This window comes from Poecile atricapillus, chromosome 2, assembly GCF_030490865.1.
Source record: "Poecile atricapillus isolate bPoeAtr1 chromosome 2, bPoeAtr1.hap1, whole genome shotgun sequence".
In the NCBI taxonomy this organism is placed as follows: Eukaryota; Metazoa; Chordata; class Aves; order Passeriformes; family Paridae; genus Poecile; species Poecile atricapillus.
This window is the reverse complement of record NC_081250.1, coordinates 54,193,013-54,206,646: the sequence shown is the minus strand read 5'-3', so window position 1 is coordinate 54,206,646 and position 13,634 is coordinate 54,193,013. Positions and strand designations below refer to the sequence as shown.

The following is a 13,634-nucleotide window of genomic DNA, read 5'->3' as shown; positions in this document are numbered from 1 at the left end:
TCAGTGTTTCTACCAGGTTTTTTTTGAATGGCAGAGCTAGGTTCTGCCAAACAGGAGTTGGAAGTGACAGAAGTGGGTTAGGAAATCAGCAGTCATTGACACGTGTAGTAACTGCTGAAGAGCAGATATGCAGTTGTGGTCATACAGAGGCACCAGTGTCATTTTGACACCTGACACACGAATTTTTAGACAGATTTGGGTTACTTCGCTACTCCTACCTCGGCGTTCAACCACTAGCGAGCATCCAAGATGGCCAGAAGCAGAAGGACAAGGCTGTCTGCAGAGCAGAAGGGAAAGGAAGTGCAGTGGCTGCGCAGTTTGCAGCACACGCTCGTTCAGCTCCTGGTACCTGCAGAGCACGGGCAGGCCCTGCTGCTGTCCGTGCAGTGTCCCAAGCCCTGCTGTGAGGAATGTCCCCAGCCACCCCTGGGACAGGAGACGGGACACCCGGCAGCGGCTGGGGGGAGTGCGGGCCCAAGGGGCATCGGGCTGCCAGGGGCCCGCAGGCATTTACTGTACACCCTCTGGCAATTCGGAGGAACAGGCAGCTTGAATTCAAGCTCGATGTATTGTGTGTTCATGAAGATCAATCAGCTTTAAACGTTTGCTCATAAGCCAAATGCGGCATGCACCAACATTGTCGTATTTTATTTAGGTACTATACTTTATTGTGTTTTATTTATGTCAACAGGATATTCCTGTTCTAGTCAAAGACAGCAATGAAAGACTTGACTCCCGCTGGCACCTTTCATATTAAAAAGGATTTATCATCTGGGTCTTGTAGAGGACAGCTTAAGGGCATGCTTCACATAAAGTGCTTGACGATTCTGAAAGTCAACAAGGCAGATTTTTTATTTTAAATTCCACCGTTTGTGACCGAAAAGAGGATGAAACCTTCGCGCTCCGAGGAACATTTTTACCCTGGGGTTGTCCTGGGGACACTGTGGCAGCCACGCGCCGCTGCCTCCCGAGAAAGGGGGCGGTGCTGCCGGCGTGAGGGACCCCGACGGCGGCGGCTCCTGCCCCCTCAGGGGGCTGCGCCCTCACTCAAGATGGCGCCTCCAGTGACTCCGACAGGCTCTGACGTCAGAGCGCTGCTGCCAAGATGGCGGCTGTTTTCCTTCAGCCTCCGCGGGACTTGCCCTTGTCCAACATGGCCGTGGCAGTCCAATTACTTCCGCCGGCAGCGACGTCCGTGTGCCCTCAGTGAAGATGGCCGAGCGCAGCGCGGTGTGCCGGTGGGTGCAGTGAGGGTCAGTGTGCGGGCCGGGCTGGCGGCGGCGGCTGTGCGAGCAGCGCGGAAAGGCGAGGCGGGGCGAGGCAGTACCTGTGGCCGGGCGGGGGGCAGGAAGGTTCCCCCAGCGTGGGGGCCGCTTCTGGGGAGAAGGGGCCCTGCGCGGCCATGAAATGGCGGCTGGGGCCTGGCCCTGCCTGCGGGCCGGGCCGGGCCGGCTGTGCGGCCGGGGAATGCCCCGATTGCCACCGCAGGCTGCAGGACCCCAGCCGGTTTGGCCCAGCGCCATGCGTTCTCTGAGAGCCGCCGGTGTCTCCGCAAGGAACAGTGTGCGTTCTAACCATTTACAGCGATGCAAATGAATTAGTTTTGAGACGCTTCTCAAAGTTTTCGTCATAGTAAAAGATTAACTAATCCGAAAATTTCTCCTGTGCACTGCAGCAGCACTTGCTGAATTTTATTCAAAATTGAAAGAACCGTTTCTGTTTTATAAGATAGTTAAGTATTTGGCATGAACAACAAAAGTGTAACTCCAAGGTGAAAGTACTTTCCAATTGTTAATTCTGTAGGTGTTAACATAACTTGTGTGTAGTAAGTTGTGTATGCAATACAAATACAGAAAACTGTGTTTGTACCTACAACCTGTATTACTTAGGGCACCACATGGAGGCTGTATACGACTATTTGTAAGCTGCTGTTGGAATCAAGTCATGAAGTTGTTTCTGCCAGCTATCCTTGTACTGGCAGTATTCAGAAATGCTTTGTTGGTGTCTATATATGTGTCAGCACCATAAGGTGGGAAGGAACTATCATAAATTGCCCTAATATATCTCAGAAGTTACTTTATGAATGATGGTCTGACTGCCTTTTCTTGACAGATGTACCCCAATGGCACACAGCACCAAGTTCCCATGTACAGCTTGAATAATCAGCTCCATACCTGTCTTCTCTTCAGAACTCAGAGCTTTGGCAATACTTCCAATCTGACACTTCATGAGAGGCACTGAGAATGCCTCTCAGAAACTTCTGAGAATTTCTCAGTGTTTTTTTCCACATAATCGGGGTCAGAGGGCACTGCTGTTATGTCTTGGGTACGAGTTGCAGTCAGCCAATCCAATGAAGATATATTTGATGAAGATGCAGATGAGATGTATCTACTACAGAAGGAATGGAACAGCACTATGAAAAAGAGATTGAAGGTATTTCTATAAGAATGGTTTAATATTCTTTTTAGCCATTTTAGATTTACTGACACATAACTTGATACACATGTGAATTATTTAAAGGGAACAGTAAAAGTAGCTGCTTAAAAGTTACTGTGGCATACTTTCTTCTGAATATCAGGAAAATATGGCAGAAATTCACGTAAAGACTTCATAACAGTCACTAGAGCAAAGTACTGCTTTACCAAAAGACATTGTCTCCCTCTGCACAACCATGTGCATTTATAAAAGGCAGTGCTGAATTGTGATGCAAGCTACTTCCTTTGTACTTGTAGGTATACCCCTAGTAAATGTAGGGCAACAGAGCTGAACAGTGCTAATAAAGAAACGTGAGATGACTGGGGTTTTGAGTAGAGTTACTCATCAGTCAAATTGTAAGATGTGTGACTCCATGTGCAACCACAATTGGGCGTTGTGGTCTGTGTAGGTCTTTGGGTGATTTATTCTCCTAGTGAAATACATATTTTATTAAAGCTGCTTTCCACAGCCCTTGCCTCTCTGAAGTTCTGCAGGGAACAAAACAAGTTCATAAACAGATTAGTTTGACAGATACTTTGTCATTCAGAGTGGGGCCAGTAGGGCTCAGCTGGTAACAGTTGAGCAGAGTTTGGCTGAAGAACATGGATGGAAACTATTCTGTAGGCTATTGATGAGGAATGGTATTAGAGCAGATCTGGTGTAGTGTCCTTCATCTGAGTTCCATGAAAGGATTGGTTTTCTTAGGGAACTGTTCTTACAGAAATCCCTCTGATATATTTGATTAGATACTGCAAAATCATGAAGCGTTGTTGAAATTAGAGTTGTGTGTTGAGCAAAATAAATTTTTGTGTTCCAGACTACTTTTCTAGCAAGGCCATCATGAGCAAATAGGAGTTTTCACTTTCACAGCTTGCAATTTTGGTGTGAAAAAAGTTAAGAATTATTCTGTGTAATCTTGTAATGTAGTTATAATAGAAAGTAATTTGCATTACAATCTTTAACTTTTTACTTAAAGAAATCAGTCCCAATGTTAAGCGTATTTATACGTGACTCAGTCAATCACTGTCTCTTTTTCTGGTATAACTCTTAAATGCAGTGAGATCCAGCAAATAAAGGAGAAGTGCTCAGCAGTTAGTTTTAGGAAAATAAATGGATTCCATGCAGATGGATTACAGATGGGAGAGTACCTTTGCTAAAGGGGAAGCTTGGCCGCCTGCATACCATTTTAGATAGAAAAAAGAATTCTATGTGTATTTTTAAGTCCATTTCTCTCAGAGGAGTTGGTAATCATTAAAAGCAAACATGCTCTTTTTTTTGATCTTTCTAAAAGAAGTTTCCCTATTTTCTGACTTTCTTGAGATCCTTTTGGGAAAAGTAAAAAAACTTCATCTTACAGGTCAGTAAATCATAATACACTGCAACAAGCATGTTTTGGTTTGGCAGTGGGGGATGTAGCTGCAAAGGATGTTCAGATAGAGAAGCTGTAACTTGAAGAGATTGAATACTTCTGATACTTGTTTAAACTTTTTTATTATTATTGTTACGTAATTGTCAGAGGTCTACTGTGTCATGTTGTGAACAACCTGTTTCACTGCTCTTGTTACAGGAAGGCTATAGGGATGGAATTGAGGCTGGGAAAGAGCTTGCTCTCCAGACAGGCTTTAATCAAGGTTACAGACACGGTGCCAAGCTGATGATTACATGTGGCCAGTTCAAAGGAACCCTGAAGTAGGTTGAAAACTCCTTAAGGTCAAGTGTATGTGGAGGGTGTGTAACAGGGTAACACGCATTCAGGTTTTTGTTTGTTTTAATTTAAAAAACAAACCAAAAACTAAAATAAACAAACACCCAAAAAACAAACAAACAAAAAAAGCCAGAAAAAGAAACAACTACACATTTTAAAACTGTCCAAAGTGAGCAGCCTGAGAATCCCCAGATCTTGAAAACAGGGAATGCCTACCTGGGTGTAGAAGTATTATTTCTAAAATATCTCTTTCAGTTGCTCTTTCAAAATTGTCTGAATCTACATATTTAAGCTTAATCTTTAGATCTACTGCCTGAATTTTCCATAAAATGTGAATTATACATAAATGTTTTTATGATTTATAGATACCTTGTCACATTGCTATCTACCTCCACCAAGTGGATATCTACATAGATGAATATAATCACTTTTGTTGTTTACTTTTCAGTGCTCTCTTATCCTGGTGTCGTTTTAATGGACACGATTCTGCTTTAAGTACAATAAATAATCTTCTTGATGTGGTTGGAAAGCACGAAGATGATGTGCTTAAGTATCTGAATTCTACTGAAGAACAGCCACATCTTGGACACATTTTAGACTCAGTTCAGGACATGGACCTTAATCACACAGCTGGGACAGAGTACAAGGAAGTTAAAGATGGAAAACACGAAGACTCTGGCAGCTCTGGTGAAAACATTTGTAGGAATAATGGTGAGGTTGGTTCCTTGCAGTCTGAGTGCAGCAAGGAAAGCCTCTGCACAGATCTTGAAAAGTCAACCCTTGCTTGGGTTAAAAAGCAGACTGTGTGGTTAGTAGAGCAACTGGGCTTATCACTGGATGTACTCCATCATGTCCAGCAACTGGAACATTAGTTTTTCTGTCTCATGGTACTTAAAGCCGTCACAGGTGGTTTTGATTCTTAGTTTGCGGGCCATGTACAGGCTGATTTAGGAAAATCTGATTTTGATGCTTTACAGTAGAAGTTATTTTTGTAAACCTTCACCATACTTTTGGCTCCTGGCAAATCCCTTCACTTTCAATGTTAAAGGTAACATTCACAGAAAGGGGCTGTGACTTTAAAGCTTTCCAAAGAGTTATGAAACATGTTTCTGTTTTGTATCAGGAGCTCACATTTCACCCTCATTTTTTTATTGGCAGCAGTTTGGAAATACAGGGGATCCATTAAATAGCCCCTCTAAATTGGTCCCCTCCAATATCAAAAGAATAAGTGCTCAGTGCTATGAAAATGGTCAGTGGTTTTGCAGAATAAGCTGCTGTTGATGGTATGCTGTGTGCAGAATGATACCTTTGGTCAAAATTCATTGTGTTATCTTTTGTAACCATGATGCAATGCACTTCCATTGTTAAAAGGACCCATTGTTAAAAACTATTTTCCCTCCTTAGGTAGTTATATTTGTCACTTTTGCTGAAAACACACTATTTTCCTCAAATGCAGAATTGCTGACAATTCCATTGTTTTACTTTTAGACATCTATTCTTACCATGTCAGATCACACTAAACATGCTTCCAGTCTAATGAACATCCTTGTGTTATTTTTGTATTTATTTTGTCAGTCCCTCTAGCCTGAACTCTTTCCCATATTCCAATAATGCTTTTCTTAAGCTCTTCAAGGAAGCCAAGCTTATTCACTACCTCTTAGAAACACATCAACCACACATGCCTATTTCTGATTATTTCATATTTCTGTAACTATTCTATATTTGACTTGCTTTCCTTTGCTTCCCTTAACGGTAGCTGTAAAGTGCTCTGTTCAGAAAGTTTTTTCTTTGTGAATGCCTCTGTTTTACATTAATTAAACTGATTTATAGTAAGTTAGCAGTTTACTTGCTGGAAGTTTCTTTTAACTCCTTCCTATTGGAGACAAAGGAAGTCTAGACATAGGCAAAGTAAGATTTTGAACAGTAAACTACAATAAAAAAAAAAGCACAAAACCATTTCATACTTTGAGGCAAGAAAAAATCGAAGGCAAAAATTCTTTGTTTTTCAGAGGCTGAGTTTACAACATTCTTACCAAAGACTGTTTACCCTGTCAGAGTTGACAGAGTGTAAGTTTGGTTTCCTTTCAGTGCCACTTCTGCTTTAGGGGTAAGCAGACCTGCAGTTCAGAGTCTTGCATTGAATGCATTTATGAAATAGTGGACAGAGAGGGATGTCTGCGTTAATTGTGTATATATAAAAATCATTCAAGTAACTTTTTCTCAATTTATTTAGCATAATGTTGACATGGATAAACACCACTTTTCTTCAAATGCCTGTGTTGTGTTATAGACTGTATCATGTATGTTAGACACAGATTTTTTCCATAGTCTGATAGTATATATGGTGCAGACAGTGTTGGAAGTTATATAACTTACCTAACTAATTTTTAAGTAGTTGTTTTAACCAGTTGTAAGCAGTGCCCACTTTTAGCCAACACCAGTTAAGTTTCTTCACAGACCTACTATGATCATTAAATCACTGAAACCTTAAGTTTGTTAAAACTAAGTGTAACAATCTGCAATAAACAAAGCCAAAGGAATTAGAAGATTTGGCATCTGGGATCTTAAATTTATGGCCACTCAAGGACATTAGAGTAACCGGAAGATATAGAGGAGATTAAGGCTTGGAAAGTTGGAGACTGTCTGAGAAAAATATAAAAGGATGAGGACCAGATTAGCATGAAGAGAAAGAAATCAATAACTAGCAGGGTATAGAATACTAATTAAACCAATGAACATTAATGTCTTTGCTCGCTAAAAATGCATAAATAAGTGAAAGAGTTTTGTATCAGGGTCAACAGTGAGGCTGGAACTTTGTCAGCCACAGACATCTCTTGACCCAGAATAAAGTAATGCCTTCCCTTCTAACAATAAAAAAGACAGTGTTAGAGGGAATCTTATTTACCAAGACAATTTTTGAGGTTTTCAGTAACAAGACAAAATAATAGAACAGTTTTAGACTTTAGAAATTTGGATGTTGAAAAATGCAGATTCAAGGGAACTACTTTCCCATATGTAAAAGTTTGCATAGAGGAGATACAATTCACAAATTACTAAGCAGACCTTTTTTTGTTGTTGTTTGTAAAGCCATCAGGTTTTTGTCTATCATAACACTTCTCTACCAGCTATGGAATTACTTTCCTCCACGAAGTTTCAGTGCATAGTGAGAGGTTACTTTTTTTCCATGTTATCACCCAGAGTTTCCAGTTTGGCTGTAGAGAAATTTTCTTCTGTGCTGTCTGTATTATTTGGCTTATCTGTCACTGTCCAGTCTTGCTGACCAGCCCCAGAAAGACTTTCTTTGAGAATGTTAGAATCTGTAGTTTGCTCCGATTGTGGTTCAGGTTGTTCCATGTCCATGTGTTGTGTTTCACTGTCAGCTTTCACCTTGGCAGCATTCCTGAAAAGAGCTCTCATGGCAACTGGGACTGACATGCAACTGAAGAAGGAAATGACACATTAGTCACTACTACTGACTTCATTCATTCCTTAAAGTACTTCTGTTTTTTACACTGTGGCTGGCACCTGAATGAAAACCACCATTACTTCCTTTCTGGTTTTGTCTTGTACAACCTGGTGTTACATTGTAACCATAATATAAACTACATGTGCTGTACCAGAAATACATGTTAACACACTGAAATCTAGTGCTGAATCTTTGAAGTTGGGTGTGCAAGGCAGCTTTGACTGAAAGAGTGGGAGGGTCTGGTCAAAAAAAAAAAAGTCATAAGGGTGCTTCTAGTGAAAACCAAAATTAAGAATATTGAAATATATTAATTCTTGTTGAGTTTTATAATTTTAACCTTCATGTTTTGTGTAACACAGGTACAGAACATATCTTTTCTAAAACACTATACTGGAAGAGGTGTTTTCACATTCTTTACCTGGTTCCAAAAATAGTGCCTAGTTTAAAATCATGTTCAAAATCCAGCCTGCATTGATTTTGTTGTCATCAAACAGCAGATGATAGCTGTATACTAGCTTATGCCAAATCAATTAGTGCTCTTAGACTATGTTCTGAGTCAGTTTGTCTAGCCTATACTCATGTATCGCAACAACTTGCTCTTTTGGAATCTGTTCAGAAAACAAGCGAGAGACAGTGTTGTAGACATGCCATATACAACTCACTTTCTGAAGAGAAACACTGATTGCTGTTAGGTAGATGTGTAAAAACAACTTCCATGCTAAGTTATGCTAGACATGAGACTGTCATCAGCTAGAGTCTTCAGAAAAGCATCTTTTTACAAGGTAAAACTCTTCACTCAGTAGTCTTTCCCTGCTTCCACATGCTTTCTACTAGAAACACTTCATCACTGTGAATGTTCAAAATTTTTGAAAGAGCTATTTAAGACACTGAAGTAACTTATTCCCACTATTGTATTACAGCATTTTACTAAAGTGAAGTTTTCCAGTTGCTGAGTTTATGGCATTATGAACGCACATGATATTACCATTAAATGGACATCTGATGTTCATTCCAACTGTTATAAAATAAAAGTACTTACCGTTTCACAACTCTTGCTATGAAGTCATCACTAGAATTTAGAGTTGGATCTTGAGGATTTAAATGAAGGTGACATTGGACTTCTCTAGAGCTTATAACATCAACTACCACTAAGAAGGAACAGAACAGAAAAATGTTTTTTTTTTAAATACTTACAAACATTGAAAACCATCCTTTCATTTTGATGCTTGAAGAGATGTAAGACTGAAATCAGTGGAAAGAGGTTTGCAGCAATATATTTGCATTACTTGCTTTTCCTTAATATAATTAAATCAGAAATAGTGGAAGTTACAATTTATTAATTAAAGGCAGGCCAAGACAAAACAGGACTTGAATATTTGCATTTACTTCCTGTATTATTCTGAGTACAGAGCGCCTTCTAGTAAGGAGTTTATATACAAGTGTATACACTTGGTGTTTTTCATGGGCTGCAGACTTTTGAGTGGCCCTTAGAATGTTTGTAACTGAGAAACAGTGCAAGAGCCTAGATAGAACCAAGTCCCTTGTCAGCTCAGTAAAGAGGACAGTAGCAGTTATTCCACACATACCACAGGCTAAATTCTCTTTCACAGGATGAAGGAAAAAGACAGAAAAGCTGGTGTTCTTGTGTGGTACCACTTCAAAGTAAAGCAGTTCTGAATCATCTAGAAATAAAATTACTGTTTAGTGATATCCACCATTGAAGTTTGACTCTTCTTGGCTGAATTACATGCCAAAATTTAAAAAATACTGATACAATAGTCTAATTATTCATTACTTTGACATCTTAGTTTATGTGCATAGAGTGAGCATAAAATAAAATAAAATAATTCAATACAGTGTTAAGAATTTTTTATCATTTACAGTACTCCACAAGTAATGACAGTTTTGGCAAGGGAGCAGTAAAATCTGTCAACACCCAACTTAGAAACTAGTTTGTCTCTAATACTGTGCCATCACTTCCAGCCACACAATTTACCTTCATTTATATGCTTCTCAGAGACACAGCTGCTAATAAGAGTGTTATATGCCACTTGATGTCGAAGAATCTCTATTACGCTAGGCACACACTTTGGATGGCTAAATGGGATTTTACTGACCAAAGCTCCTGCTAAATCAGATTTTTCTGAACCCTTGTTTATGAAGTAACAGTGCTCTGGGCAATCTGGAAGAGACTAAGCAACAAATGTGGTGATATTTCAAGGACTGAAAACAGCAAAGTAGAGCTTGATGTTATCAGGCTATTTTACAATCTGCAACAAAAATATTTTTGAAAGGTACATTTCTAGCATGTCCATCATACCTTTGCATTTCTAGTAGAATCCTTAGAGGGAGCTAAATGACATCCACTCCCATCCAAATACATACAGATTAGGCAAATATACCCAGAGCCAAGTGGTCAGGAGTTCAAATGTCACCAATTCTTCCAAAAACTTTTCAGAGCCCTATAGGCTATAAAAATGTTAGTGACCAAGATAATAATGTCATGGTAATGCTGCTTGATAGTTGCACAAACAGGATAGCAGTTGTACCAGAAATCAGATGTTCCAACCTCCATCACTACTACTTTTTCTTTGGAGAGGTATGTTTGGCTGGAACATCTGATGATTCACTTGAAGATGAGGAGGAAATAGTAAGAAAAATTTATCACCTCTCCATGTTAACAGTGATTCTGTGATGAAATCAGAAGTGCCACTATTATGTTATCTACTTCAGGATGCCAAGTGGGAACCGTCGCCTTAAGAACAGGGCAGGGCAGTTAATTAGGAGGGTCTACATTAATAAAAGCTGAAGAGCTTTTCCTCATGTATTCATGGATCAAAAGGATTTCCCCTACACATTTCAAGATTAGAATGCAATTTAGTAATCCTAGAAATTAAATCTTTAAACTCAGAAGTAAAACCTTCTTCCAAGTACAAATATTTTAGGGAATTCTTGGAAAGTTACAGAGCCTTTCATGTGTATCTAATAGAATTGAAAGATTAATTCCATCTTACAGAACAGAAGAGCTTTGCCAAACATTATTTTAGTATGGTATAAATTTACTACTACCTTCTTGCACCTCAAGGTGCAAGAACTAAAAGGGCAATGGGCTCTACAAACACTGCTAATAGAACAGAAAAAAGTGCTCTCTTCTTTTGTTGCCATGAATTGCAAAATTAATGTTTCCTAGCAAAAAGAAGTAGCTCTTTGAAGCTTGTCTTGTAGTTGCCCTGTACATAAGTCTGCCAGAAAGCATCTTAGCCACAACTTTCTATTCTAAAACTTTACATATAATGCAGCTTAAGCAACTGTATTTCAATAATGGAGTTACTAAAAGGAACTTTTACAGTTAAACAACCTTGTCTCTAGATAGCTGTTGGCATCACTCTTGTAACACTTTATGTGTTCCTTCCTGCCAGTCTGTTTAAAAAGAATCAATAGTCCCACTGCTATCTAATTAAAAATCCCTTTTGTTGAAACAGTGTGACATGCAGCATGATAAAGATCTTAAAAAATCTAGGTAAGTACCTTCTTGGGACTTGATCCTCACACCAGTCAACAAGTTTCCTTCTTTTTAAGGCATTAATGATAAAGTTCTAAGCAATTTTTACAAGAGTAAATATTTGGGTTACACACAGACAAATTAGTATGACTTCAGCAGCTAAGCACACAGTGTTTCATTAATGAGGATGAGAAGCTCACTTACATGAAAGGATCTAATACTGCTTCATAAATTGAACTATTTCTTAAAGAGCCCTTTTGTTGGGATTCTGGGAAACCTACATTGCTTGCTTATGGGGAAATGGTAATTCAGTATATATGTATCTTGAGCAACAGCACAGTGTGTGTCAAATGCACACTATACTTACCACAAAGAAACAAGATTTATTTGTAGACAAGTCTTCACTGCATTTTTCTTTAAGAGTAGCGTGAACAATTAGCTCATACAGTGGAGCTAGTTTCAAGCCAGAAATCTGAATTCCTGAAACCAGGTCATTATTTTTATTAGCAATTAGGTTATGACAGTAGGTTATGAAAGCTACTATTAAACCAAATGTTTTGAAAAGACAAAAATATTTATTTTCTTTCTTATTCCCCTTTTTTGCTATTGAGAATTTGAGGTAGGAGTGTTTAACTTTGCCTGTAATTGTCATATATTTCTTAGAACTTTTGTGTTTTGAACTGGTTGTTAAATGTTACACTTGGACTGATAGAACAGAGTATGTTCTGCCCCAGAAGCAACTTGTTCTTGCAACATTAACATGGGAAAGTAACAGGCCAATGGGCAATACATAGTCACAGTAGCACTTAGTCTTAAAAAACAATTACAACATGCCTGTGAGCCTCTGTATCTCTTCTATACTGGATGAAGACATTGGAACAGGTTGATGAAACTTCAGAACAAAAAGAGCTGGCAAATCCATGCTGAGTTCATCATTCAGTTGCAAAAAAACAAGGCTGCTAGGGAAAAAAATTGTCAGAATGAAAGGTTTTTTTACAGAAATTGCCATAACAAGGACTCGTAGTGCAAGGCCACTATCAGGTCCCCTAGCAGGACCTGATATGTATGTTCCATACATTTTCTGACTTGAGAAATGTTTTGCATTATAAAGGTAACTTTAATAGTTTAAAACATAGTTTATGTGAAAACTGACAAAAGTAAAAGTCAGACACAGAAACTGAGCCATGTTTATTGCAAATAATTCCAAACTATTTTAGTTCAGAAAAGTACTTCCCTCCAGACAGCACTGAGGTAGAGAAAGATGAGGTGTCAGAATCCATAGTGGGATGGGAAATTATTTTGTGTATTTTAGGTGTAACATCTTTCAGTATATGCTTTCTTTACTATGAATCTGTGAAGGACTTGCTCGTTGAATACTATGAAGTTCAGTAATATTTTTCCAGTGGCTTTCTGCCTTCAAATCTATAAATAAACTCATAGTGACACAATTAAATATGAACACAATACTTTCAAAGTCCATTTGGTAAAACCATAAAAGCCTCAGATTACAGAGGGTGTAGCTATGGAGCATAAAGCCATAAATAAAACAAAGCTTCCTACTTTCAGCAGAGGCTAAGTCTAAGTTAAATGCTGAAGTCAGTGCCAGTGTCTTGTAAATCCATTTCTGTATTGACAAGTGTCCAAAGCCTCACCTGTCCTCTCCAGCTTGAGGATCTACAATTAATGGAGAAAGAGGCAGTTTGTGGAGTGTATCCATGCCTTCAACAGTTACAACTGTTTTTGTTCCACATACCTGGGAACCTGAGGGAGAAAGAGAATGGCATTATTTTTCTTATTTTAGTGTATATTAATTCTATGCATGCAAAATGTACAATGGTAAGGACTTGGAAGGTCAGGTTCAACTGACAGCCACAGTGATGTGGGCAACAAAGAGAAGCCCGCACTGATGACCAAAAGGCCAAAGTTGCCCAAAGAGGAGAGCAGCAATAGCTGATACAACAACCAAGAAATGGAAAGTAGTTTTCTGATGGACATTAAAACTGTGCTAAAGTGCATCACATAAGCTGTTCTACTAAATTAGAATTTTAGATTTTATTTCTGAGCTTTCATTAATTAAGTTTGCTTAATGAAATGGTTAGTATTGAAAAATTTTTCATGTTAGCTATTTCTGATGAAACAGCAGAATAGCTGAAATAGCTTTACCATGATTTAGTTCTGCTTCCAAAACTTGATAGGGAGAAATGTAAAATTCAATGTTCATTGGGGTTCCTGAGGAATAAAAACCCAATCATTACTACAGAGATCAGTAGATGAAATATGCTGGGTACCTTGACATAAAAGTGAAAAACCAACACTGTAGATGGGCATAGGGGATTTCTTGTAAGAGCACATCTCTACTTAAATTATGTGTTCAATATATGTTTGGTATGTCTGTGCATTTTCTGAGAATACAAGCACAGAAATTCCCTACAGCAGGTTTTATTTATAGTAGAGGATTTTTCCTGTACACAAAGATCAACTCAGTA

General features: G+C 38.8%; 2 protein-coding genes across 3 annotated transcripts in view; one reads left to right on the top strand and one right to left on the bottom strand.

Annotated features, from left to right (window-relative positions):
- The first annotated feature begins 846 nt into the window (after nucleotides 1-846).
- On the top strand, nucleotides 847-6,340 carry YAE1 (YAE1 maturation factor of ABCE1). 2 transcript variants are annotated; one of them, XM_058831218.1, is made up of 4 exons: nucleotides 847-1,238; nucleotides 2,113-2,433; nucleotides 4,043-4,164; nucleotides 4,629-6,340. In XM_058831218.1, exons 2-4 carry the CDS (start codon nucleotides 2,317-2,319, stop codon nucleotides 5,050-5,052), a joined length of 663 nt encoding a protein of 220 aa, XP_058687201.1. In that variant the 5' UTR covers nucleotides 847-1,238; nucleotides 2,113-2,316; the 3' UTR covers nucleotides 5,053-6,340. The 2 variants fall into 2 exon arrangements, with proteins under 2 accessions (XP_058687201.1, XP_058687200.1); XM_058831217.1 differs by having other exon boundaries at nucleotides 847-1,253.
- Nucleotides 6,341-6,484: 144 nt separating this feature from the next.
- Nucleotides 6,485-13,634, bottom strand: part of LOC131575515 (mediator of RNA polymerase II transcription subunit 1-like) — a 35,889-nt gene continuing 28,739 nt past the window's right edge. Inside the window, exons 15-20 of the mRNA XM_058831102.1 lie at nucleotides 13,312-13,377; nucleotides 12,801-12,909; nucleotides 11,983-12,107; nucleotides 11,516-11,628; nucleotides 9,643-9,838; nucleotides 6,485-9,328 (exon numbers count right to left, since the gene is read on the bottom strand). Coding sequence (XP_058687085.1) covers nucleotides 8,973-9,328; nucleotides 9,643-9,838; nucleotides 11,516-11,628; nucleotides 11,983-12,107; nucleotides 12,801-12,909; nucleotides 13,312-13,377 — 965 coding nt within the window. The 3' untranslated portion in view covers nucleotides 6,485-8,972. The remainder of the gene's footprint in view (nucleotides 9,329-9,642; nucleotides 9,839-11,515; nucleotides 11,629-11,982; nucleotides 12,108-12,800; nucleotides 12,910-13,311; nucleotides 13,378-13,634) is intronic.